The sequence below is a fragment of the Thunnus maccoyii genome, chromosome 21 (assembly GCF_910596095.1).
Source record: "Thunnus maccoyii chromosome 21, fThuMac1.1, whole genome shotgun sequence".
Taxonomy (NCBI): domain Eukaryota; kingdom Metazoa; phylum Chordata; class Actinopteri; order Scombriformes; family Scombridae; genus Thunnus; species Thunnus maccoyii.
In genome coordinates, this window is record NC_056553.1 from 15588414 (window position 1) to 15613560 (window position 25147).

Here is a 25147-nt window from a genome sequence, read left to right on the forward strand (position 1 = left end):
TTTTAAAAAATGAAGACAGTGATAATTAGTCATGTGACTCAGATGTATTCATCCCACCTGTGAGTACTCATGCAATTGTGCTGAATGAACCTGAAGAAGCTACAGTTGTTCGCTCCTAATAAAATCACAGTTAAGTCATCTCAGTGTGCGGTGGTTCATTTTAATTTTCACATAATCTAATTTTAATTTAATTTAATTTGAATTGTATTATTTTATTTGACAGGGACAGTGCATATTAATAACATTTCTGAAAATATGCCAGAGTTAGCAAGAAAGGCTAATTTTCATCTGTCCCTGGGCAAGCAAAGAGTTGGAAGCACAAATATTACGAATAAAAGCATTGAAATTACAATCAACAATAAAAGCGATGAAAATATGCCAATACAAACAAGCCTGCACTGCATAGAGACAAGAAACACAGGTCTTCAGACACACAAAATCAACAATAGCATGACAACACATACAACAAATAGCATGACAACACAATGTCAGGACTGGTAAAGTGTGGATATTACATACAAAGCTTATGATAAACAAGAGCAGCTCTTACACTAAGCATAAATAATGACAAGACATCAAAGAACACAAAAACACCTCGTTGCTCTAGTGTTCACAAGTTTGATTTTTAATCAGGCAGGTTGGATACGATGCTGAATATTTAATGAAAGAACTCAAAAATCACAGGAGACACTGGGACCAGGGGGCTGTTGCACAAAACCTAGATAGGGGATTAAGCCAGGATTTTTCAGTCATCCTGGCTGAATTTAGCCGTGACTCGGTTGCGCGAAAACAGAGGCACATAAGTTACCATGGAGATTTATTCTGTGCAGCTAACCTGCTCCAGACCAGGCTAACAGCCATGCTTGATTAATCCTGGCGCTATCTGACCAGTCAGCTGTCACTCTGATCGGAAATAAATGTGTTTTACAGATACTCCATGTTCTTCTGTATATATTTTGCCTCATTTTTATTAGCCTGCTTTAAAATACCACAGATACACTGTCATTCAGTTAAAGGTCCAGTGTGTAGTATTTAGTAACATCTAAAAGAACAGACTTGGTAAAAATTGAATAGACTATTTATAAGTATATTTCAATTAGTGTCTAATCAGTTGAAAATAATAACTGTTGTGTTTTCGTTACCTTAGAAATAAGCCCTTTATATCTACATGGCAGCAGGTCCCCCTCCACGGTGGCTGCCATGTTGCATCGCCATGTTTCTACAGTAGCGCAGAACGGACAAACCTAACACTGGCTCCACTGAGGACCTTACGCGTTTTAGATTCAGTGGGCGACTACCGGAAATGCACCGGTTTTAAAACGAAGAAGAAGAACGGACCAAACATTTTGTATTGTGAGAAGTTTTTGAAACCAGAATCTGATAAATGGAGGATCATACTTATTTAGAAAATCACAGGAGTGTGAATTGTCGTTGTCAAAGAAACAAAAACAAAATCGGGACAAGCAACGGCATAAAACGAGGATAAACCCAGATGGAAATCCCTGATGAGAGAAATGTTTGCAGACTAATGCTGAAGTTTCCTGTTTACTGCTGGACAGGTAAGACTGTAATGTATATTTATTTTGCCCCGCTGGTAATGGTTCAAAACCTAGATGATGTACAATGTTTATTAGCAGTACATTAGTTTCCCTGAAAAGAAAAGCCGCCACATAACGTTAAATATTAGCACACTTTAGCCTCAGTTTGTGCCTCTCACGGAGCTGGTGGTCTGTTAAGAGACAACAGGGAGGTGACGTCGTGCTAATAACCCAAAGATTTATTCATTTTCTGTGGCAGTTAGACAACACATTGATTGGTAACTAAGATATTTAGCACTGGTGATGTTCTAAAGACAGTAAGTCAGAGTAATGAGTTAGTGTGAAAGATAAACTGAGGAGAAGTCTGCTCATCACTGAGTTAATACATCCTGTGAATATTTTTCACAGTGCTCCATGATTTCATTGTTTGCTCCAAATTTGTCATTTAGGAGCACATGTACACATTGGGGGGCAAAGTTAGCTTATAGTCCAACACAAGTAATGTTTTCCCCCTTTCAATGTTGAAAAACATGTAATTGCTACCAGAGTTTTAGTTTTACAATTATCAGTCAGAAGTAGAATTTTTCTGTTATTTATTTTTGTATGTTTATCCAGGCCAGCCAAGGCTCCCAGCATCTTAGGATCTAACATAATGTATTACAAGGGTTTGTGACTGTGTCATAAAGCACTTTTTTTCTTGATGTTGCTGTTGTTTCTCCAGCTATGAGAGAGGTCCTGTAGCATCGATGCATGGTACTGCCTTTATCTTCATCCTAAAGTGACAGTGTAATAGGTCAGGGGTATTTCACCATGTGCCATTGATGGCTGGGAGTACGTTGGTTTTCATTACAACCAAAGACAACAAAAGTTGATTTCACTGGATAGCTACTTGTCTCTGACTGAAAGTGTGTTAATCAATTAAATAATCTGATCTAGTCTGTTGTTGGGATGAAAATCTAAGGTTGAACAGTTTCTGGTGAGCACATTTGATAAATAGATAGAAAGATAGATAGATGATTTAAAATAGTAAGTTCATTCATTTGTGCTTTTTTATTTTTCTCAGGCACTGTGGGTTGGCATTATTCACCATGTCTGTGACATTCACACCCGCCATATCAGAAGTATTGCAGACCAAGTCAGGAGAGGTCTAGGTAAGTGATACACATTTGTTTGCCTATGTAGCATATTAACTTACCCTGGTAAGTAAGGTTGGTTAAATAGCACTATTTTCACATGTACAACTGTATAAAATGTATGAAATAGTAAATTAACTATGTGTAATGGTACTGTCTTCCACAGAAGCAGTTTTCCATGCAGCTGCTGCTCTACACACAGCTCCTGGAGCAGATGAGGAACAGCAGTGCCAGTGAATCATGGGTGTTGTTCCTGCCATGAGAGCATCTTCATCCCGAGCAGTAAATTGAATACCTTTGGTGTGGTATTGGTCTGACCCTTGTCAGCTATTCTATGTGCAGCAATTTGACTGCTGGAAGGTGATTGGATAAGTTTAATCACACTGCTTTTAGTGTTCAAACAGACTAATGATTTGATAGATTATTCTGTCTTTATCAGAATCAACTCTGAAGAACACAGAATAAGCTGTCAAAATGTTTGTTTGAACAGTAAAAGCTGCATGTTTATGTTATCCTTTTATTGTCCAGATTGAAAAGGATGTCCAAAAATGTTTCTGTTTAATAAAAGATATTTTTTATTACAAATGTCATTCTTAGTGTTGTTTTTTATATTTCTGTGTTTCAAACTAGTGAATTACAGTTTACATAACCTGAAGTGGCAATGAAAATTAATCCATAACATGTAATACAGTGCCCTGTTCTGAGGATCAGTGGTATTCAATTTCACTGTTTTATGTTGCTTTATAGATGTAAATAATGACAATATAAATTAATGGTGGAAGTGGTAATGACAATATACTGACTGCAGGGAAGTACTGTCATTGTATAAGTATATATTAATATGTTTATCATTGCAATTATCACAGCACATCTGATGAATATCTTTTATTTGGTAAACTTGCACATTTAAGTTGAACAAATGTGAATATATAAACAAAAAGTTTAATAATTATCCAGAAAATATATAAATATAGAAAATGTATAAAATAAATAAAATATCAGAAATGTAACAAATAAATATGAGATGATTTGATGCCTTGATGATGAACAGGCAGGTGTGTGAGTACCTGAGATACTGTGTGGACGTTCCAGAGGAGCTGGAGGGAAACTCAGAGGACAGGTGTGAAACCAGTGTGATGTCTTTGGAGGATCAGGGAACTTGTCTCTGATCCTCCAAACACAGCAACTGGGGATGACAAGTCGGTTTCCCTGGCCTAAAGAGCCATGCTGTCAATAGATGAAATATCTATAGGCAGCATAACGGTACTCCCCGTTGTCATCCCCAGGCTTCCTGGTTTGGCCAAATACCATAATGTCCTCCCAGTACTGGCTGTGAATGCATAAAAAGCATTTTCAAGACAGTACTGGGAGAAGTGCGGTATTAGGCTCACACAATCTGCAGGGTACTGGCCACAGCATTTCCTCTCCCGGTCTGTAGGCATGTCTGTACAGTTACTACAAGTACACCATGGTACCCCTGGCACTCCAGCAAACGGTGGGACACCATGCCTGCACTGATGCATCATCAAGGCATCAAAAATTAACCCTGGCTGCCTCTGAAGCAGTTCACTAGTGAGCTGCCTGTGCTCCTCCAAGGTCATCTCTTCAAGAAGTCTCTGAAAAAATAAAACACAGGAAAAACACAGATAAGGCTTTATAGGTTATAAGTTTCATATGTTGGAAATATGGTAATGGTAGTGCAGAATATGGATTGTAGGCTGTCCAGTGTTCCCAAACATGTCTACAACAACAACATGATTTTTTTAAAAAGTCAAAATATTGCTGCTCGATACTGTTCCTAGTATTTATATAATCATTCAGTAGTGTTGCTGATGTTTTCAGTAGCCTCTTTTATACAGAGAACCCGCATTATAGCCATAAAGAGGATCCAAGGGGAGGACATTTCTCTTTGTTTGATAACGTTAAAAGTAAAGTTAGACTTTTCTGTCGGCTTCCCAACTCATTTTAAAAAAAAAGGAGAGAAAGAGAGAGAGAGAGCAGCTGTGGTCGAGTGAGCTAGAGGGTGATCGCTGGTAGTGAGGAAGCCGGTGAATCAGATCAATAAACGTTATTTTCTGATTGTTTTACAGCGGTTAGCTTCTAAAGCACAAACACACCCACACACCTCCTCATCCCTGCAGCTGTGCACCGCCCCGCCTGATTTGGTCTGAATACGGGCTGTGTAAAAGGGGCTTCTGACTCACATTACACTGATAATACATAAAACTATACAGACTACAGTAATGTAAAGCACAGAGCTGCTATGTAAATACAACTTTGTGTTGTATTGGCATTTTTAATATCGTGCAGAACGGGTAGGAATATAATAAAATAATTGTATAAATAACGTCACAAACCTCAGTTGCTTTGGTCCTTTTGGGGGGTTTCCAGCCTCTTCCCTTGCTTCTGCGGTGCCGGTGTTTGCTCTCCTCCCTCGCCTGGCCCTGCCTGCAAAAGCACTGCTAACTCACCCTCTTCCTCTCCCTCTAACCTCCGGTACTTGACTCTGCAAACGGATGATAAAATATGTAACGTTATCCTGCAAACGCTATCTCGCTATCAATAATGCCTAACGGTAGAATAAAGTAACATACGTTTTGTTTAGCATGACATTGTTAATGTTAGCTTGTATTACCAAAACAATAAAACACTCATAATTGCTATCTTACTTGTGAGCTATAACCTATAGCACTATAGACTAATTGACTAAATACATACCCACCTCATCACTTGACTTGTTAGAAATGCTCGGAGTGTCGTGGACGATGACATCTTCAGCAAATAGCTTCTTGTCCTTGAAGGCCACCGTAGCTTCTGGAATCTCTCCAAAGTCTCAGGGAGGAGAGGGGTGAGCGGCGGAGTGCTTCAATCTAGAACCTCACCGTTAGAGGCTGCTAAATACCACACATATTACACACTGGACCTTTAAGTAGGTCCACTGTTATTTTAATTGTAACCATTATCATTTTTATAATTATTCATGTGATAGTCATTATTACTGTTAGGCCTACTGTTCATATTGCTGTCCGAGGTTTGATGAATATGTATATTATTGCACACCTTTGAGATGATTAGAAATGGCTGATGAGGTTGCAGAGATGGTTTCAATTAAGTCAATGACAAGGCAATATATAAAGTCCCATTCATGCCATTGTGTTTCTTCCTTCACAATGGCATGCCCTTTTTTAGATGACGTGTTGGATGAGGAAGCACTTATACTGAGAAGGGCTTTCCGATGTGAGAGTGTTACGGGACAGGTCAGAACCGTTAGTTTCCAGATGATTACCTGCATGAGAGGTACCGATTTTCCGGTGATGGCATCCGATACTTGTGCAGACTGCTGGGTCCCAAAATTCAGCACCGCACAGCACGGAGCCACGTCCTCACCATCTCACAGATGGTCTGCGTTGCACTACGTTTCTTCGCAAGTGGAATGTTCTTATATTCGGTGGGAGATGCTGAAAACCTGAATAAGGGCACCATCATCACCTTCCCTGGCCACAGAAGAATTTGCTACATTATGGAGGAATTCTACAAGATTGCCGGTAACATCAATTACGCTTTGAGAATAAAGAAGATCTTCGTCAACGCTGCATGCCGGTCTCTGCATTTGGATCCATTCCTGCTATTCTACTCTCCATGACAGAATGACCACAACTCCTACAGTGACACTCTGTGGATCCATCTATGCACCTTAGAGCTTTATATAGTGCAGTAGAGTCTTTACATATTTGGACAGTACATGTTTTTTGTTGTGTTGGCTTTGCTCTGCAGCACTATTTGCAATAAATTCTTTAAAAACACACATTAATACACATCAGATGAACCATGACCCAGTTGTAGCCCTTTACAACCTGATCTGGGAAACAAACATACACACTTTTGAAAGATCAAAGACTGAAATTGCTCTTATCAACTGTTTAGTTTTCATGATCATTCAACATTAATGTACTGTAGTTTTTTAAGGATTCACTATTAATGATTTTAAAGAACATCATTCTAACTAGTTGTTTGCTTTAATTTCAGTTCAGTGTTCAAGGATCTTTGGTGCTATTTTTATATTTGTTATCAAAGACACCTGTTTCATTCTCATACAGCAGTTCAGTGACCTGTTTTACGTGTATATAAAGACGGGAACTGAGCGAGACGTGTCAGACTGCATCTTGCTGTCTAAAGAGGTGATATTTCACAATGAGGAGTGCTGCAGCTTTTCTGGTGTTGCTGCTCTGTCTGTACTGGACGAGGGCTCAGGGTGAGAGTGGAGGGGTGACAGAGAATGATATCACTCAGACAGATGTTCAGTCTGAGATCCTGGGTGTTAAAGCAACCAGTGATCAGACTAACATCACCCCTGATATCTGGGCTGAGCTGAAGGAGCTGAGAGACATGGTGATCCAACACAGTGTGGAACTGAGGAAGATGGAGAAGCTGGAGCAAGAGAATACAGGTTCAACATAGTGCTAAAACAGATTCATGCAATGTTCACATATTCATTACTTTTAGGACTAATTTACTGCTTTTATTCCAGTCATACAGGCCAGACTGACAGCCAGTGAAATCAAGAATGCAGGTAGATATTTACATTTTATTAAATGATATATAATTAATTCATGTTTGTGATGTTTTTCCTGTCAAGCTCAAGAGTTAAATGTAACCGAATCTTTTACTGTTTACTGAGATTAATATCTAAGATTCAAAATGAACCTTTTGGTAAAAAAACTTTAATTGTATTCACAGTATTGGAGGCCAGAATGAACGACAGTGAAAATTTGGTTTTATTCATGCAATTTTCACATATTACAAATCTGAATGTCATTTTACACTTGACTGTTGATCGACTGTAAATCTTTCATAATAGTAACTAGAAATGTGTTCACAGATTTGGAGGCCAGATTGAACACTGCTGAAAACGTGGTGGAGGAGCTCAAGAGGGAGAACACTGGTAAGCTGCAAAATACACAGCTGCCAGTTCATTAGGTACACATACAGGTATTTTAAGTTCAAGTGATGTAGTTTACCTCCTTTACAATAAAAATGATAAATGTGTTCACAGTGTTGGAGGCCAGAATGAACAACTGTGAAAAAGTGGTGGAGGAGCTCAAGAGGGAGAACTCCGGTAAAAAAAAAAGAAAAGAAAATATGAGTAAAAATGGCATTTTATGTTAGAGAACATGTTGTTGATTCAAACTATCAGATGTGAAGTCCAAAAGTGATGAAAAAGGAGTAACAAAATTTATTTGGAGGAAACAAGTTTAACATACTAATAACATTTTACATGTGGATGTTAATTTTAATTTATATCCCCTCTAACGCAGATTTTTTTTAAATTCAGATTTGAAGTCCAGATTGAACACTGCTGAAAACATGGTGGAGGAGCTCAAGAGGGAGAACACCGGTAAGCTGCAAAACACACAGCTGCCAGTTTATTTGATACACATACATGTATTTTAAGTTCCAGTTATGTAGTTTACCTCCTTTACAATAAAAATATTGAATGGGTTTACAGTCTTCGAGGCCAGAATCAGCTCCAATGAAAATGAAGTGGAGGAGCTCAAGAGAGAGAATGCAGGTGAGCTGCTTATATCATTATTAAAAAGTCAAAATGTCATATTATGGTAGCAGTGAGAATGGCAACGGTAAATCGAGGGTCATCCTCTGTGCAGCAGGATGCAGAGTGACATGAATACAGTTATTAAATGAGGCAGAAGTGACATTTTGCAGCTGTTACTGATGTGAGAGGAAAATATTCTCTCTATGTGTGTCTTCCACATTCACACAGAACGACCAAAGGTGGCGTTTTCTGTCGGCCTTACTGACGCAGGACGTGTTGGACCCTTCAATACTGACATCACACTTCAGTTCAGTAAAATTTTCACCAACATCGGCCAGGCTTATAGCCCAACTACAGGTACATATACCTCTCTCACCTACTCACACTGGTTTTATTTGAATTATTACATAATCTTATAGATTTATGATCCAACTTATCATTTTTTTTGGAATTGCCTTTTTATGGATAACTTTTATTGAATCCTTAGTAGTCCAAGAGAGGAATATCTCTCTTGAAATTGTCTGTCTCTCCATTTTTCACATTCTTTTCTTTGTTTGCATTTCTTGTCTTCTTAGTAGGCTAGTTCTGGGTTGGAAGCTCTTATAAAGCTCTTTCAGATAAAGTATGTTATACTGGGATATACATGATGCCATTTTGGTGAAGGGACTTTCTCTTTTACATAGTTTGCACATGTTTTAAAGTATTATGTAGATATTTTTATTTCATTTGGCAGTCTTTTTCTATTCTAATGGGTTCTTCTGTGAAAGCTTTGATAGTTCTCACTTATATTTGGTTCGGTTTGTGTTTTCACTGAATTGACTCCTTGATTAGATTTCTAACACAGTCTAACATAACAGATTTGGCAACAAATTCCCAGAGTCAGACACACACCCATAGAGCCTGACAAAATCAATTAAAAGACTGAATTCCTCCTTTGTTGCAGGTGTCTTTACAGCCCCAGTCAGAGGAGCCTACTACTTCAGATTCAAAGGGTTTGAAGTAAAGTCTTCAAATTGGATAGGTATTAAACTGTATCACAATGACAAGAAGATTACTGGGTCTTACGATGCAAATGATAACATTGGTAATGTCATGGTGTCTAGTGGATTTGTTCTTCAACTGGAAAAGGGAGATATGATCTACCTGGTTCTCCCCTCAACCTACGTTGTTTGGGATAATGGCAATAATCATAGCACTTTTAGTGGATTCCTACTTTTTGCTATGTGAGGTCTGCTGTAAAAACACCCACAATTGACTGCATGAAGTTTCAACATTACACTATTAAAAATATGAAATCCAAATAATCCGTTTGTGTGTGTGTTTTTGTCTGGTTACATGAACAAGACACAGGATGAAAAAATTCTCTACTGACAATATCAAACAACCTCTCCACAGTTTAAAAAACAAGTAATACTCTGGTGTTTTCTTTTTAAGAAAAATAATAAGTATAATCATGATAATAAACCAAACCCATCCTTCAAAACTTGCCTGAAATGCATCCAAACCCAAACAGATCACACCCTCCGCTTATTTAGGAGGAGCTCAAGAGAGAGAATGCAGGTGAGCTGCTTAAATCATTATTGAAAGTCAAGATGCTGCTATCAGCATCAAACTGACTGCAGTGTCACTATATTGTGTGGTTGAAAAGCAGTATGTCAGTGAGGAAAATATTTTACAAACAAAAGATGAAGTTACATTTCTCAGAGACTGCACATCAGTGGTGTTTTCAATATGCACGTCTTTCACATTCACACAGACCGACAAAGGGTGGCGTTTTCAGTTGGTCTTACTGATGCAGGATCAGTTGGACTGTTTGATACTGAAACCACACTTAAGTTCAGTAAAGTCTTCACCAATATCGGCCAGGCCTACGACCCAACTACAGGTATTCAGCTCTTTTATATCCAGTTTTCAGTACTGATGTGGGGAGAAGTTCTGACCCCTCACTGATTTTCTCCTCTGATGCAGGTATCTTCACAGCCCCAGTCAGAGGAGCCTACTACTTCAGTTTCACCTTGTGGGACGACCGTACTTCAGCTTCATTTGGTGTTTTATCTTTATCACAATGACAATAGAGTGATGTATAGTTCAGACTACAATGACAGCATCAGCTATGTCACTGTGTCTAATGATCTAATTCTTCAACTAGAAAAGGGGGATGTTATCTACATGATTCTCTGGTCAGACTACATTATTGCAGATGAGAGCAGCAATCATACCACCTTTGATGGTTTTCTGCTTTTCCCTCTGTGAGTACGGTTGTAAAGTACCCACAGTTAATTTTAAACAGTTTCAACATTACTCTGTTAAAAAAATATAAGCATATATATAATCCAAATAACTCTTTGTCTGTGTTTTTGTCTGGTTAGATGAACAAGACTCTACAAGTCATAGAACATTCTCACCTAAAATATAAAAAAACATTTGCACATTTTATAAAGATGTTAAATTTAACTGTTAAACCCATGTTAGTGAATGACCACAACTCCTACAGTGACACTCTGTGGATCCGTCTATGCTCCTCAGAGCTTAAAATAGTACAGTAGAGTCTTTACATATTTGGATAGTACATGTTTTTTGTTGTGTTGGCTTTGCTCTGCAGCACAATTTGCAATAAATACTTAAACAACACATGTTAATACACATCAGATGAACCCTGACCCAGTTGTAGCCCTTTACAACCTGAGTCTGGGAAACAAACATACACACTTTTGAAAGATCAAAGACTGAAATTGCTCTTATCAACTGTTTAGTTCTCATGATCCTTCAACATTAACTGTAGTTTTTAAAGGATTCACTACTAATGATTTTAAAGAACATCATTCTAACTAGTTGTTTACTTTAAATTCAGTTGAGTGTTCAAGGATCTTTGGTGTTATTTTTGAATTTGTTATCAGACACCTGTTTCATTCTCATACAGCAATTCAGTGACCTTTATGTGTATATAAAGACAGGAACTGAGTGAGACGTGTCAGACTGCATCGTGCTGTCTAAAGAGGTCCAGGAACTTGCACAGATAGACCTCAAAGGGGGTTTGAGGACCTGCATTTTTGCCCTCCTAGAGAGAAAGTGCTTCTTTTCAGGGGGTGTTTTGAGTGAGACGTGTCAGACTGAATCTTGCTGTCTAAAGAGGTGATATTTCATAATGAGGAGTGCTGCAGCTTTTCTGGTGTTGCTGCTCTGTCTGTACTGGACAAGGGCTCAGGGTGAGAGTGGAGGGGTGACAGAGAATGATGTCACTCAGCAGGGCCGTGCAGAGACCTTTAGAGGGGCAGTTGCTCAAAGTTAAAAAGGGGCACATGGAACAAGATTTTAAAAAACCACATACACCAACATAATTTATAGCACAACCTGTTGAAGTATAGCAACTCATATTCAAGCAGAATGTAACATGGAATCTTACAACAAACTGCATCATACTATATCATTGTCCCCCACCTGATGAAACAAAGGTCCTGTCCTGTAAGGACCAAGGTTTTGTCATTGTAAGGGTTAATGAATGGCAGGATTAGCCAAAGGCTTCAAGTATTTTTGTCTGAAGGACTCAGTTTCTAATGTTTGACTGAACGACATATAAAACAATTTGCTTTCAAAAACAAAAACCCCTGAATGGTGAAAAGGCTGCTTCTTTAAAGACATTTAGCATAAACATATTGTTTCTAAACAAAGAATATGCTTTTGATATGATGACAATCTCTGATCCAGACATAACATAAAGCTCTTCAAGTCCCATAATTACAAAGAAATTAAAAAACCCCAAAAACTACAAGACATACAACAACTGGGATGGAAAGGGGAGAATCTTTAAAGATTATAAAATACAGCTAAAAATAACAGAGAGGCAGAGTTCAAAAGTAGTGCAAGAGACAGTGAGACAAAACCAGCTGCTACAGTCTTATCTTAAAACAAACTAAACCGCAAAAATTTTATAAATGCTTGGACTCCATTTGCTGTATTTCAGAACATGGTTGAAATACCTTATTGGATGTTTTAATTGTTTTTAAAATAGAGATGTCACTGAATAAAGACTCAACTTTGAAGGATTCTTTAATATACATTTTTCCAACCAAAATGAGAACAAAATGAATTGTGATCATTCACCACTGGATGTTTTTCTGATATATACAGTACTTTTCTGCTACTTCTACTTCTAGTCAGCACATCTTCAAGGTTTAAAACAATAAGAAACATCCACTGAGCTGCGATGTGTCATTTTCAGTTTTTCCAAACATGCTTGTCATGTCAATGTGAAAATAGTCTCCCAAGTATTTAAATATTTACACAGAGATTTTTTGCTGGTGTCTCACCTATTTCAACCATTTAACAGCTTGTGAAAACATCATGATAATAGATTGTTGTTGTGTAGTGTTACTACCTGTATTAAAGGATCTGTTAGTCCTTTTATAGAAGGTTTCAAATTTGTGCTTTGACTTTTGTTTGTTATGATGTCCTTTACTTTACATTTGGATAACAGATTATGCCTTTAAAAATATTTACCAGAACAGTAATGTATCTATATACAGCTGTAAGTTTCTTACCAGTTTTCCTGCTTTGAATGTGTTCATGTCTCTCCATCACCTGACACCTGGGCTGCTTCTATGTGTTTCTCTTTCCTCCTTAAACTGTTCCTTTCTGTCTTGAATCAGTTGTGTCTTCTTTACTTTCTCCTTGTTTTTCTTTCAACACTTTTACATCCTGCAATTCTTCCTCACTTCTGTCTCCTCTCTCCTGATTCTTTCACTCACTCTGGAAATGTAAAAAGCTTCCTTTTAAAAGTCTGACAGAGCATGAAGCAGAACTTTAACTTGTATGGTGTTAATTACACTAATTGTGGACAAACAATACATCAGCAGTAAAGCTATCCAAACTATCAAGCTAACGTTACATTAACATTACTGTAAAGTAAATAACATTAATATTATTATATACTGCCCCCTGCACCTACCAGTCACTCAGACGGAGGTTCAGTCTGAGATCCTGGGTGTCCCATGTAACTTTTATATCAGCTTTATGGTGGATATACTGTATATTTCCATTTTTTGTTTTTTAATTTGACCAGAGACTATCAGCCATCAGCCATTTATGTATTTAGCAGAGACAAGTTCAACATGAGATTTTAAATCTGGCTGTTGATCAATTATTAATCTGCTTATTAATTTTGCCTTCTATTGCAGATCTTCTAGTTAGAGTAACAGCGTGTGAAAATAAGAGCACAGGTTGGCCTACATAGTGATCATGTAAAAAATTTGAAACCTGCTGACCATAAACATACTTCATAATAATATTAATGTTAAATATGTTCACATGTGTGCAACACATGTCTGAGTCTGGGAAAACCAACCCATACACACAAAAAGATCAGAGACTGAAATCCCACTTATCAACTGTTTAGTTCTGATGAGGATCTGATGATCATTCAACATTAAAGGTTCACAACTTTTCTGTCTTAAAACAACAGTCATGTGTCTATATGAACAGTGAAAGAGGTTTTCCTTACTGTAATCATTCCTCCTGTTCATACTGGATATTAAAAGATCCTCTTCAAATGTGCTGTCAATGTAAGTGATGGGGGCCAAAAGTCATTTTGTGCAGAAATGCATTTAAAAGTTGATGTGAAGCTTATATGAAGCTTCAACACTCTGAATTAGTCATATCAAGTGGATATCTGCCACATTTACATTGTTTTTAGCATCAAATTCCCTCTTTGTGTTTCCTCACACAGTGTTTCCCTGTTGAGCTATAGTGGAAGTATAGTAACAAAAAGAGGGACTTTTGCACTAAAAGACTGTAATGTTGAAAGAGATCTACTTGATTTGACTCATTTGGACGGCTGAAGCTTCATATTAGCTTCAGATAAACTTTTAAATATATTTTTGCACAAAAGGAGGCTTGTGGATTTTGGCTCCCATCAATTACATTATAAGTGCATTTTGAAGGGATCTTCTAATGTTCAGTATGAACAGGAATATTTCATGTTCATAAGGACACCTGACTGTTGTTTTAAGAGAGACTTGAAAGATTGTGAATCCGTCCTTTAATGTTGTTATTTTGAAGGAAAGAACATCATTCTAACTTGTTGATTGCTTTAAACTCAGTTCAGTGTTCAAGGATCTTTGGTGCTATTTTTATATTTGTTATCAAAGACACCTGTTTCATTCTCATACAGCAGTTCAATGACCTGTTTTACGTGTATATAAAGACGGGAACTGAGCGAGACGTGTCAGACTGCATCTTGCTGTCTAAAGAGGTGATATTTCACAATGAGGAGTGCTGCAGCTTTTCTGGTGTTGCTGCTCTGTCTGTACTGGACGAAGGCTCAGGGTGAGAGTGGAGGGGGGACAGAGAATGATATCACTCAGACAGATGTTCAGTCTGAGATCCTGGGTGTTAAAGCAACCAGTGATCAGACTAACATCACCCCTGATATCTGGGCTGAGCTGGAGGAGCTGAGATACGTGGTGATCCAACATAGTCTGGAGCTGAGTAACAGCAAGAGCAAGATAGAGAAGCTGGAGCAAGAGAATACAGGTTCATTCACATAGTGCTAAACAGATTCATGCAATATTCACATATTCATTACTTTTAGGACTAATTTACTGCTTTTATTCCAGCCATACAGGCCAGACTGACAGCCAGTGAATGTACGAATGCAGGTAGATATTTACATTTTATTAAATGGTATATAATTCATTCATGTTTGTGATGATTTTCCTGTCAAGCTCAAGAGTGAAATGTAACCGAATCTTTTACTGTTTACTGAGATTAATATCTAAGATTTAAAATGAACCTTTTGGTAAAAAACTTTAAATGTATTCACAGTTTTGGAGGCCAGAATGAACGACAGTGAAAATTTGGGTTTATTCATGCAGTTTTCACATATTATACATTTTAATGTCATTTTACACTTGACTGCTGATCAACTGTAAATCTTTCATTAGTAGTAACTAGAAATGTGTTCACAGTTTTGGAGGCCAGATTGAACACTGCTGAAAACATGGTGGAGGAGCTCAAGAGGGAGAACACTGGTAAGCTGCAAAATACACAGCTGCCAGTTTATTAGATACACATACATGTATTTTAAGTTCCAGTTATGTAGTTTACCTCCTTTACAATAAAAATGATAAATGTGTTCACAGTGTTGGAGGCCAGAATGAACAACTGTGAAAAAGTGGTGGAGGAGCTCAAGAGGGAGAACTCCGGTAAAAAAAAAAAGAAAAGAAAATATGAGTAAAAATGGCATTTTATGTTAGAAAACATGTTGTTGATTCAAACTATCAGATGTGAAGTCCAAAAGTGATGAAAAAGGAGTAACAAGATTTATTTGGAGGAAACAAGTTACAAATACTAATAAAATTTTACATGTGGATGTTAATTTTAATTTATATCCCCTCTAACGCAGATTTTTTTTACATTCAGATTTGAAGACCCGATTGAACACTGCTGAAAACGTGGTGGAGGAGCTCAAGAGGGAGAACACCGGTAAGCTGCAAAACACACAGCTGCCAGTTTATTAGATACACATACATGTATTTTAAGTTCCAGTTATGTAGTTTACCTCCTTTACAATAAAAATGATGAATGTGTTCACAGTGTTGGAGGCCAGAATGACCTCCAATGAGCTCCAGGTGGAGGAGCTCAAGAGAGAGAATGCAGGTGAGCTGCTTATATCATTATTAAAAAGTCAAAATGTCATATTATGGTAGCAGTGAGAATGGCAACGGTAAATCGAGGGTCATCCTCTGTGCAGCAGGATGCAGAGTGACATGAATACAGTTATTAAATGAGGCAGAAGTGACATTTTGCAGCTGTTACTGATGTGAGAGGAAAATATTCACTCTATGTGTGTCTTCCACATTCACACAGAACGACCAAAGGTGGCGTTTTCTGTCGGCCTTACTGACGCAGGATATGTTGGACCCTTCAATACTGACATCACACTTAAGTTCAGTAAAATTTTCACCAACATCGGCCAGGCTTATAGCCCAACTACAGGTACATATACCTCTCTCACCTACTCACACTGATTTTATTTGAATTATTACACAATCTTATAGATTTATGATCCAACTTATCATTCTTTTTGGAATTGCCTTTTTATGGATAACTTTTATTGAATCCTTAGTAGTCCAAGAGGGGAATATCTCTCATGAAATTGTCTATCTTGCCTTTTTTTTTTTTTTTTTAACATTTTTTCCTCTTTTGTATTTCTTGTCTTCGTAGTAGGCTAGTTCTGGGTTGGAAGCTCTTATAAAGCTCTTTCAGATAAAGTATGTTATACTGGGATATACATGATGCCATTTTGGTGAAGGGACTTTCTCTTTTACATAGTTTGCACATGTATTATGTAGATATTTTTATTTTATTTGGCAGTCTTTTTCTATTCTAATGGGTTCTTCTATGAAAGCTTTGATAGTTCTCACTTATATTTGGTTCGGTTTGTGTTTTCACTGAATTGACTCCTTGATTAGATTTCTAACACAGTCTAACATAACGGATTTGGCAACAAATTCCCAGAGTTAGACACACACCCATAGAGCCTGACAAAATCAATTAAAAGACTGAATTCCTCCTTTGTTGCAGGTGTCTTTACAGCCCCAGTCAGAGGAGCCTACTACTTCAGATTCAAAGGGTTTGAAATAAAGTCTTCAAAATGGATAGCTATTAAACTGTATCACAATGACAAGATGATTACTGCGTCTTACGATGCAAATGATAACATTGGTAATGTCATGATATCTAGTGGATTTGTTCTTCAACTGGAAAAGGGAGATATGATCTACCTGGTTCTCCCCTCAACCTACGTTGTTTGGGATAATGACGATAATCATTGCACTTTTAGTGGATTCCTACTTTTTGCTATGTGAGGTCTGCTGTAAAAACACCCACAATTGACTGCATGAAGTTTCAACATTACACTATTAAAAATATGAAATCCAAATAATCCGTTTGTGTGTGTGTTTTTGTCTGGTTACATGAACAAGACACAGGATGAAAAAATTCTCTACTGACAATATCAAACAACCTCTCCACAGTTTAAAAAACAAGTAATGCTCTGGTGTTTTCTTTTTAGGAAAAATAATAAGTATAATCATGATAATAAACCAAACCCATCCTTCAAAACTTGCCTGAAATGCATCCAAACCCAAACAGATCACACCCTCCGCTTATTTATTTCTATTTCTTTTAAATTTTTTCTTTCCTTTCTTCACATGCTGTCCCCTGTTACCTATCTGTGTCCTTTTATGTTTTTTTAAATCAATATCATCTCCTGTTGCCTTTGTATTTGTTAGTTTGTCCATATTGTCTATATATGTATGCACTTATCAGTGAATAAAAAAAAAAACTAGTGTTTCTAGTGTTAATGAATATGAGGAGGATGTCATATGTAATCAAAATAATTTCACAAAGCATTTTGAAGAAAAGTACAACTCCTGTAGTAGCGACAATATTCTATGACTCCACACACAACTGTTTTATGAAGAGAACACAGCAACCTTTTAGTGAAAAATGTTACAGTTTTGGAGACCAGAATAAATACCAGTGAAAATGTGGTTGTGGAGCTCAAGAGAGACATCATGGGTAAGCTACAAAAACATCATTAAAAAATGAAAATTGCATATAATGTTAGAAAACATGTTTTTGCAAAATGTGATGTGCAAAGTAATTGGAAAGAAGTCAAAAGATTTAACAGAAATATAACATCTGGGGTTGTTAACTAATCTATTTAACCAGAGGATGAACTTAGGGCATTTAGTGAATATAAAAATAGCACTCATCCCACTTTGCATTTTACTATGGAAAACAGTCATGAAAAAATCATTTTTAGGATCTTTTGATTACTGTTAATGAAAACAGAAAATTGGAGACATCTATTTATCAATCAGAAACACCATTTTACATAAATTTCCATCCTGACCATATGATCAGCAACATTCTATATGGTCAGTTTGTCAGATCGAGAAGAATATGTAGTAAAGAAGAGGATTATCAAACTAAAACTAAGGAAATGTCTCAATGTTTTAGACAAAGGGGATATGACCAGACACTCATTGATCAAACTGTTGAAAAAGCTAACAGTGTGGATAGGAAGAATTATTAAATCCTCCCCCTAAACACACTGAATACAGAATATCTTTTGTGTGTGAATATTGTACATCTATGCAAGTCAAACAGATTATAAATCATCACTGGAGAATCCTAGAATGTGACCCTAGTTTGAATCATTTGTCATCCTCTAGACCTCATTTTTGCTTCAAAAGAGGCAGAAATGTCAGAGATACTGTTGTCAGTTCTATGTATAAGGAATCTGCACAAACTAATTGGCTTTCTCAACAAGTGCATGGAAATTATAGATGTGGAAAATGTACACACTGTTCAAACACATTTGATACCAAGACATTTAATCACCCTCATACAGGAAAAACATATAATATAAAAGAATTCACTAACTGTCTTTCTACACATGTCATTTACATCTTGAAATGCCCATGTGGCTCAATGTATGTAGGCCAAACAAAGCGCCATCTCAAACTGAGAGTTTCTGATCATAAGGCTGAAATTAGAAATGGAAATATGGTTTATGCCATTGCTAGACACTGCAAGGAGAAAAACCCTTGGGTCAGCTACTTCCCTCAAATTTATCAGCATTGAAAGAGTGTGACCCAGTCCAAGAGGTGGTCATTTGATTAACCAGTTCTTAAGGCGGCGACTAAATGAAACACAGGATTTGAGTTATTTTCTGTGATATGTAAATATTAAGTTGTATTGCTCTCCGCAGGCCATTTGGACTCTTATGGAGAGATGAACCACTAGGCAGTCACCCTTTCCCATTTAATGATGTAAAGGGACAGCTGTAGGATCGATCATCCTGTTTACAGGAGATAGTCTTTCTAATGAAGTTTAAATCATGTAAAATTCTTGTAACTCTAATATTAATCATGTCATGTTTTTTGAAATATGTATTTTTATTGTCATGCCCTTTGTAAAATACTCACCTTTAAAAAATGAAGACAGTGATAATTAGTCATGTGACTCAGATGTATTCATCACACCTGTGAGTAATTGTGAGCAATTGTGCTGAGCGAACCTGAAGAAGCTACAGGCGAAACGTGTTGTTCGCTCCTAATAGAATCACAGTAGTCATCTCAGTGTGCGGTGGTTCATTTTGATTTTCACAAAATCTATTTAACCTTTTAATTTTTCTCCTGTATTGCAAATTCTTTGGTCAGAGTAACAACAACTGACAATAAGACAACACGTAGTTCCAACCAAGCAATCCGATTGGTCAACTAGATAGTTAGAACGTGCTCAAATCAGCATGATCAGCAACTCAGCATCTAGCCATGCTCACCCACTGTTTTGTTTTGTGGGGGGATCTGTGGTGAAAACCTGGAGCGGAATTTTGAGTTATCTTTCTTTTATGTTTGTGAAACTGGATTGAACTGAATTGATTAGGGGTTGTGGGGAAAACAAAACAGACCCTTTGCCGAGTGGATTAAACTCTGAGACTGTGGGACGAGTTACACATACACACAGTCACACACACACACACACACACAAAACCCGAACCCTTCTTCACTCTTCGTCGTTATCTGGCACCCCCATACACAGCAAAACTTAGCCATTTTCCCTTCAGTTGAGAGTATATCTTATCTTCCACTCTGGCATCCTCCATCAGCTGTGCTGGTGACACGGTGCAACTAGCTTAAAAATGTCTGTAAAGTTTGTGGACATAGTAGCTAAATCTGTCCATGGAATTTTTTTTTTTTAGCGGATATCTTAGTTATAACGAGATTGAGCTAGCAAAGCACTTTTGTGTTTATATGTGAGGTATTTTTTCAGTTTGGGAAATGCCGCGATCTCCAGAAAGTTGAAGTTGAGCCATCAGGGATTAGAAATCATCTCTGTTGCTAGGTCGTTGCTAAGGGTCAACCTACTTGCTGAAGTAGTTAACTATGTTTTGTTACATAGGATTCTACTGATGTGAGTGATTGTTGTCATACCCCATGTATTTCCATGGAAACAGATATAAAACAAGCAAAAAGTTTTTTATTTTTAGAGTGAACTGCCTCACAATATGAATACATTTTGTTTATATGTTTTTTTTTGTTAGTAAATGTATAATCGCAATATTACACTCGAGGGTGTGCTTTACCGTCATTGTTGGCACGACAGTGATGCGGTCAGGAATGAGGCGCTTCCGTAAGCATCATGAAGTCTTGTGTAATATGACTTAATAAGAGCAGAGAAAACATGTTTTTGCAAAATTTGATGTGCAAAAGTAATTGGAAAGGAGTCAAAAACATTTAATAGAAATGTAACATCTGGGGTTGTTAATCAACTAATCTATTTAAACTATTATTTTTTCTCCTCTATTGCAGATCTTTTGGTCAGAGTAACAGCTATTGACAATAAGAGCAGAGGTAGGCCTACATAGTAATCAAGGAAAAATGTTAAAACTGCTAACCATAGTCCTACTTTACAATAAGTGTTTTAAATGTGTTCATGGTGTTGGAGGCCAGAATGAGCTCCAATGAAAACGAGGTGGAGGAGCTCAAGAGAGAGAATGCAGGTAAGCTGCTTAAATCATTATTGAAAGTCAAAATGCTGCTATCAGCATTGAACTGACTGCAGTGTCACTATATTGTGTGGTTGAAAAGCAGTATGTCAGTGAGGAAAATATTTTACAAACAAAAGATGCAGTTACATTTCTCAGAGACTGCACATCAGTGGTGTTTTCAATATGCATGTCTTCCACATTCACACAGACCGACAAAGGGTGGCGTTTTCAGTCGGTCTTACTGATGCAGGACATGTTGGACTGTTTGATACTGAAACCACACTTAAGTTCAGTAAAGTCTTCACCAATATCGGCCAGGCCTACAACCCAACTACAGGTATTCAGCTCTTTTATATTCAGTTTTCAGTACTGATGTGGGGAGAAGTTCTGACCCCTCACTGATTTTCTCCTCTGATGCAGGTATCTTCACAGCCCCAGTCAGAGGAGCCTACTACTTCAGTTTCACCTTGTGGGACGACCGTACTTCAGCTTCATTTGGTGTTTTATCTTTATCACAATGACAATAGAGTGATGTATAGTTCAGACTACAATGACAGCATCGGCTATGTCACTGTGTCTAATGATCTAATTCTTCAACTAGAAAAGGGGGACGTGATCTACATGATTCTCTGGTCAGACTACATTATTGCAGATGAGAGCAGCAATCATACCACCTTTGATGGTTTTCTGCTTTTCCCTCTGTGAAAAAAAAGTACCCACAGTTAATTTTACACAGTTTCAACATTACTCTGTTAAAAAAATATAAGCATATATATAATCCAAATAACTCTTTGTCTGTGTTTTTGTCTGGTTAGATGAACAAGACTCTACAAGTCATAGAACATTCTCACCTAAAATATAAAAAAAAACATTTGCTACTAATGATTTTAAAAGAACATCATTCTAACTAGTTGTTTGCTTTAAACTCAGTTGAGTGTTCAAGGATCTTTGGTGTTATTTTTGAATTTGTTATCAGACACCTGTTTCATTCTCATACAGCAGTTCAGTGACCTTTATGTGTATATAAAGACAGGAACTGAGTGAGACGTGTCAGACTGCATCGTGCTGTCTAAAGACGTGCAGGAACTTGCACAGATAGACCTCAAAGGGGGTTTGAGGACCTGCATTTTTGCCCTCCTAGAGAGAAAGTGCTCCTTTTCAGGGGTGTTTTGAGTGAGACGTGTCAGACTGCATCTTGCTGTCTAAAGAGGTGATATTTCACAATGAGGAGTGCTGCAGCTTTTCTGGTGTTGCTGCTCTGTCTGTACTGGACGAGGGCTCAGGGTGAGAGTGGAGGGGTGACAGAGAATGATTTCACTCAGCAGGGCCGTGCAGAGACCTTTAGAGGGGCAGTTGCTTAAAGTTAAAAAGGGGAACATGGAACAAGATTTTAAAAACCACATACACCAACATAATTTATAGCACAACCTGTTGAAGTATAGCAACTCATATTCAAGCAGAATGTAACATGGAATCTTACAACAAACTGCATCATACTATATCATTGTCCCCCACCTGATGAAACAAAGGTCCTGTCCTGTAAGGACCAAGGTTTTGTCATTGTAAGGGTTAATGAATGGCAGGATTAGCCAAAGGCTTCAAGTATTCTTGTCTGAAGGACTCAGTTTATAATGTTTGACTGAACGACATAAAAAACAATTTGCTTTCAAAAACAAAAACCCCTGAATGGTGAAAAGGCTGCATCTTTAAAGACATTTAGCATAAACATATTGTTTCTAAACAAAGAATATGCTTTTGATATGATGACAATCTCTGATCCAGACATAACATATAGCTCTTCAAATCCCATAATTACAAAGAAATTAAAAAACCCAAAAAACTACAAGACATACAACAACTGGGATGGAAAGGGGAGAATCTTTAAAGACTATAAAATACAGCTAAAAATAACAGAGAGGCAGAGTTCAAAAGTAGTTCAAGAGACAGTGAGACAAAATCAGCTGCTACAGTCTTATCTTAAAACAAACTAAACCGCAAGAATATTTATAAATGCTTGGACTCCATTTGCTGTATTTCAGAACATGGTTGAAATACCTTATTGGATGTTTTAATTGTTTTTTAAAATGAAGATGTCACTGAATAAAGACTCAACTTTGTAGGATTCTTTAATATACATTTTTCCAACCAAAATGAGAACAAAATGAATTGTGATTATTTGCCACTGGATGTTTTTCTGATATATACAGTACTTTTCTGCTACTTCTACTTCTAGTCAGCACATCTTCAAGGTTTAAAACAATAAGAAACATCCACTGAGCTGCGATGTGTCATTTTCAGTTTTTCCAAACATGCTTGTCAGGAATGTGAAAATAGTCTCCCAAGTATTTAAATATTTACACAGAGATTTCTTTTTTTTTTGCTGGCGTCTCACCTATTTCAACCATTTAACAGCTTGTGAAAACATCATGATAATAGAGTTGTTGTGTAGTGTTACTACCTGTATTAAAGGATTTGTTAGTCATTTTATAGCAGGTTTCAAATTTGTGCTTTGACTTTTGTTTGTTAAGATGTCCTTTAGTTTACATTTGGATAACAGATTGTGCCTTTAAAAATATTTACCAGAACAGTAATTTATCTATATACAGCTGTAAGTTTCTTACCAGTTTTCCTGCTTTGAATGTGTTCATGTCTCTCCATCACCTGACACCTGGGCTGCTTCTATGTGTTTCTCTTTCCTCCTTTAACTGTTTCTTTCAATCTTGAATCAGTTGTGTCATCTTTACTTTCTCCTTGTTTTTCTTTCAACACTTTTACATCCTGCAATTCTTCCTCATTTCTGTTTCATCTCTCCTGATTCTTTCACTCACTCTGGAAATGTAAAAAGCTTCCTTTTAAAAGTCTGACAGAGCATGAAGCAGAACTTTAACTTGTATGGTGTTAATTACAGTAATTGTGGACAAACAATACATCAGCAGTAAAGCTATCCAAACTATCAAGCTAACGTTACATTAACATTACTGCAAAGTAAATAACATTAATATTATTATATACTGCCCCCTGCACCTACCAGTCACTCAGACAGATGTTCAGTCTGAGATCCTGGGTGTCAAAAACAACCAGTGATCAGACTAACATCACCCCTGATATCTGGGCTGAGCTGAAGGAGCTGAGAGACATGATGATCCAACACAAGGTGGAGCTGAGGAACAGCAAGAGCAAGATAGAGAAGCTGGAGCAAGAGAATACAGGTGAGTGCATTAATGTGAGTCACACAGGGCTTCACACATTCATGCAATGTTTGTATATTATTGAAATGACTGTTCTGAGTAGTTTATTGCTTTAGTTGCAGCTCATGCAGCACAACTGTCTGTCATGTTGGTCCAAACTAACAACCAGAGGTTTTGTAGGCTCACATCTATTTATATGGGATTTGATCCACCCATGTAACTTTTATATCAGCTTTATGGTGGATATACTGTATATTTCCATTTTTTGTTTTTTAATTTGACCAGAGACTATCAGCCATCAGCCATTTATGTATTTAGCAGAGACAAGTTCAACATGAGATTTTACATCTGGCTGTTGATCAATTATTAATCTGCTTATTAATTTTGCCTTCTATTGCAGATCTTCTGGTCAGAGTAACAGCGTGTGAAAATAAGAGCACAGGTTGGCCTACATAGTGATCATGTAAAAAACTTGAAACCTGCTGACCATAAATATACTTCATAATAATATTAATGTTAAATATGTTCACATGTGTGCAACACATGTCTGAGTCTGAGAAAACAAACCCATACACACAAAGATATCAGAGACTGAAATCCCACTTATCATCTGTTTAGTTCTGATGAGGATCTGATGATCATTCAACATTAAAGGTTCACAACTTTTCTGTCTTAAAACAACAGTCAGGTGTCTATATGAACAGTGAAAGAGGTTTTCCTCACTGTAATCATTCCTCCTGTTCATACTGGATATTAAAAGATCCTCTTCAAATGTGCTTTCAATGTAAGTGATGGAGGCCAAAAGTCATTTTGTGCAGAAATGCATTTAAAAGTTGATGTGAAGCTTAAATGAAGCTTCAACAGTCTGAGTTAGTCATATCAAGTGGATATCTGCCACATTTGCAGTGTTTTTAGCATCAAATTCCCTCTTTGTTTTTCCTCACACAGTGTTTCCCTGTTGAGCTATAGTGGAAGTATAGTAACAAAAAGAGGGACTTTTGCACTAAAAGACTGTAATGTTGAAAGAGATCTACTTGATTTGACTCATTTGGACGGCTGAAGCTTCATATTAGCTTCAGAGAAACTTTTCAATATATTTTTGCACAAAAGGAGGCTTGTGGATTTTGGTTCCCATCAATTACATTATAAGTGCATTTTGAAGGGATCTTCTAATGTTC

The 25147-nt window shown here is 37.2% G+C and overlaps 1 protein-coding gene, 1 long non-coding RNA gene and 1 pseudogene across 2 annotated transcripts; 2 read left to right on the plus strand and 1 right to left on the minus strand.

Annotated features, from left to right (window-relative positions):
- Window positions 1-3669: 3669 nt before the first annotated feature.
- Window positions 3670-6064, minus strand: LOC121888025. The gene is made up of 3 exons (XR_006093117.1): window positions 5394-6064; window positions 5029-5177; window positions 3670-4287 (listed from the first exon to the last, which is right to left on the minus strand). It is a non-coding gene; the product is annotated as an uncharacterized LOC121888025 (long non-coding RNA).
- Window positions 6065-6187: 123 nt separating this feature from the next.
- LOC121888016 (heavy metal-binding protein HIP-like) lies at window positions 6188-9488 on the plus strand. Its single transcript, XM_042399268.1, has 8 exons — window positions 6188-7118; window positions 7200-7241; window positions 7551-7613; window positions 7725-7787; window positions 8004-8066; window positions 8178-8240; window positions 8451-8579; window positions 9166-9488. The coding sequence occupies exons 1-8, from the start codon at window positions 6863-6865 to the stop codon at window positions 9447-9449; spliced, it is 963 nt and encodes a 320-aa protein (XP_042255202.1). The 5' UTR covers window positions 6188-6862; the 3' UTR covers window positions 9450-9488.
- A 4771-nt stretch (window positions 9489-14259) lies between these two features.
- LOC121888021 lies at window positions 14260-21493 on the plus strand (annotated as a pseudogene).
- Window positions 21494-25147: the final 3654 nt, after the last annotated feature.

Excerpts from the sequence above, each read along its gene's own strand:
- LOC121888016 (XM_042399268.1), top strand. The coding sequence starts at position 6,863 with ATGAGGAGTGCTGCAGCTTTTCTGGTGTTGCTGCTCTGTCTGTACTGG. Across the intron at positions 8,067-8,177 it reads GCTCAAGAGGGAGAACACCG|TCTTCGAGGCCAGAATCAGC; the intron begins GTAAGCTGCAAA and ends ATGGGTTTACAG. Across the intron at positions 8,241-8,450 it reads GCTCAAGAGAGAGAATGCAG|AACGACCAAAGGTGGCGTTT; the intron begins GTGAGCTGCTTA and ends ACATTCACACAG.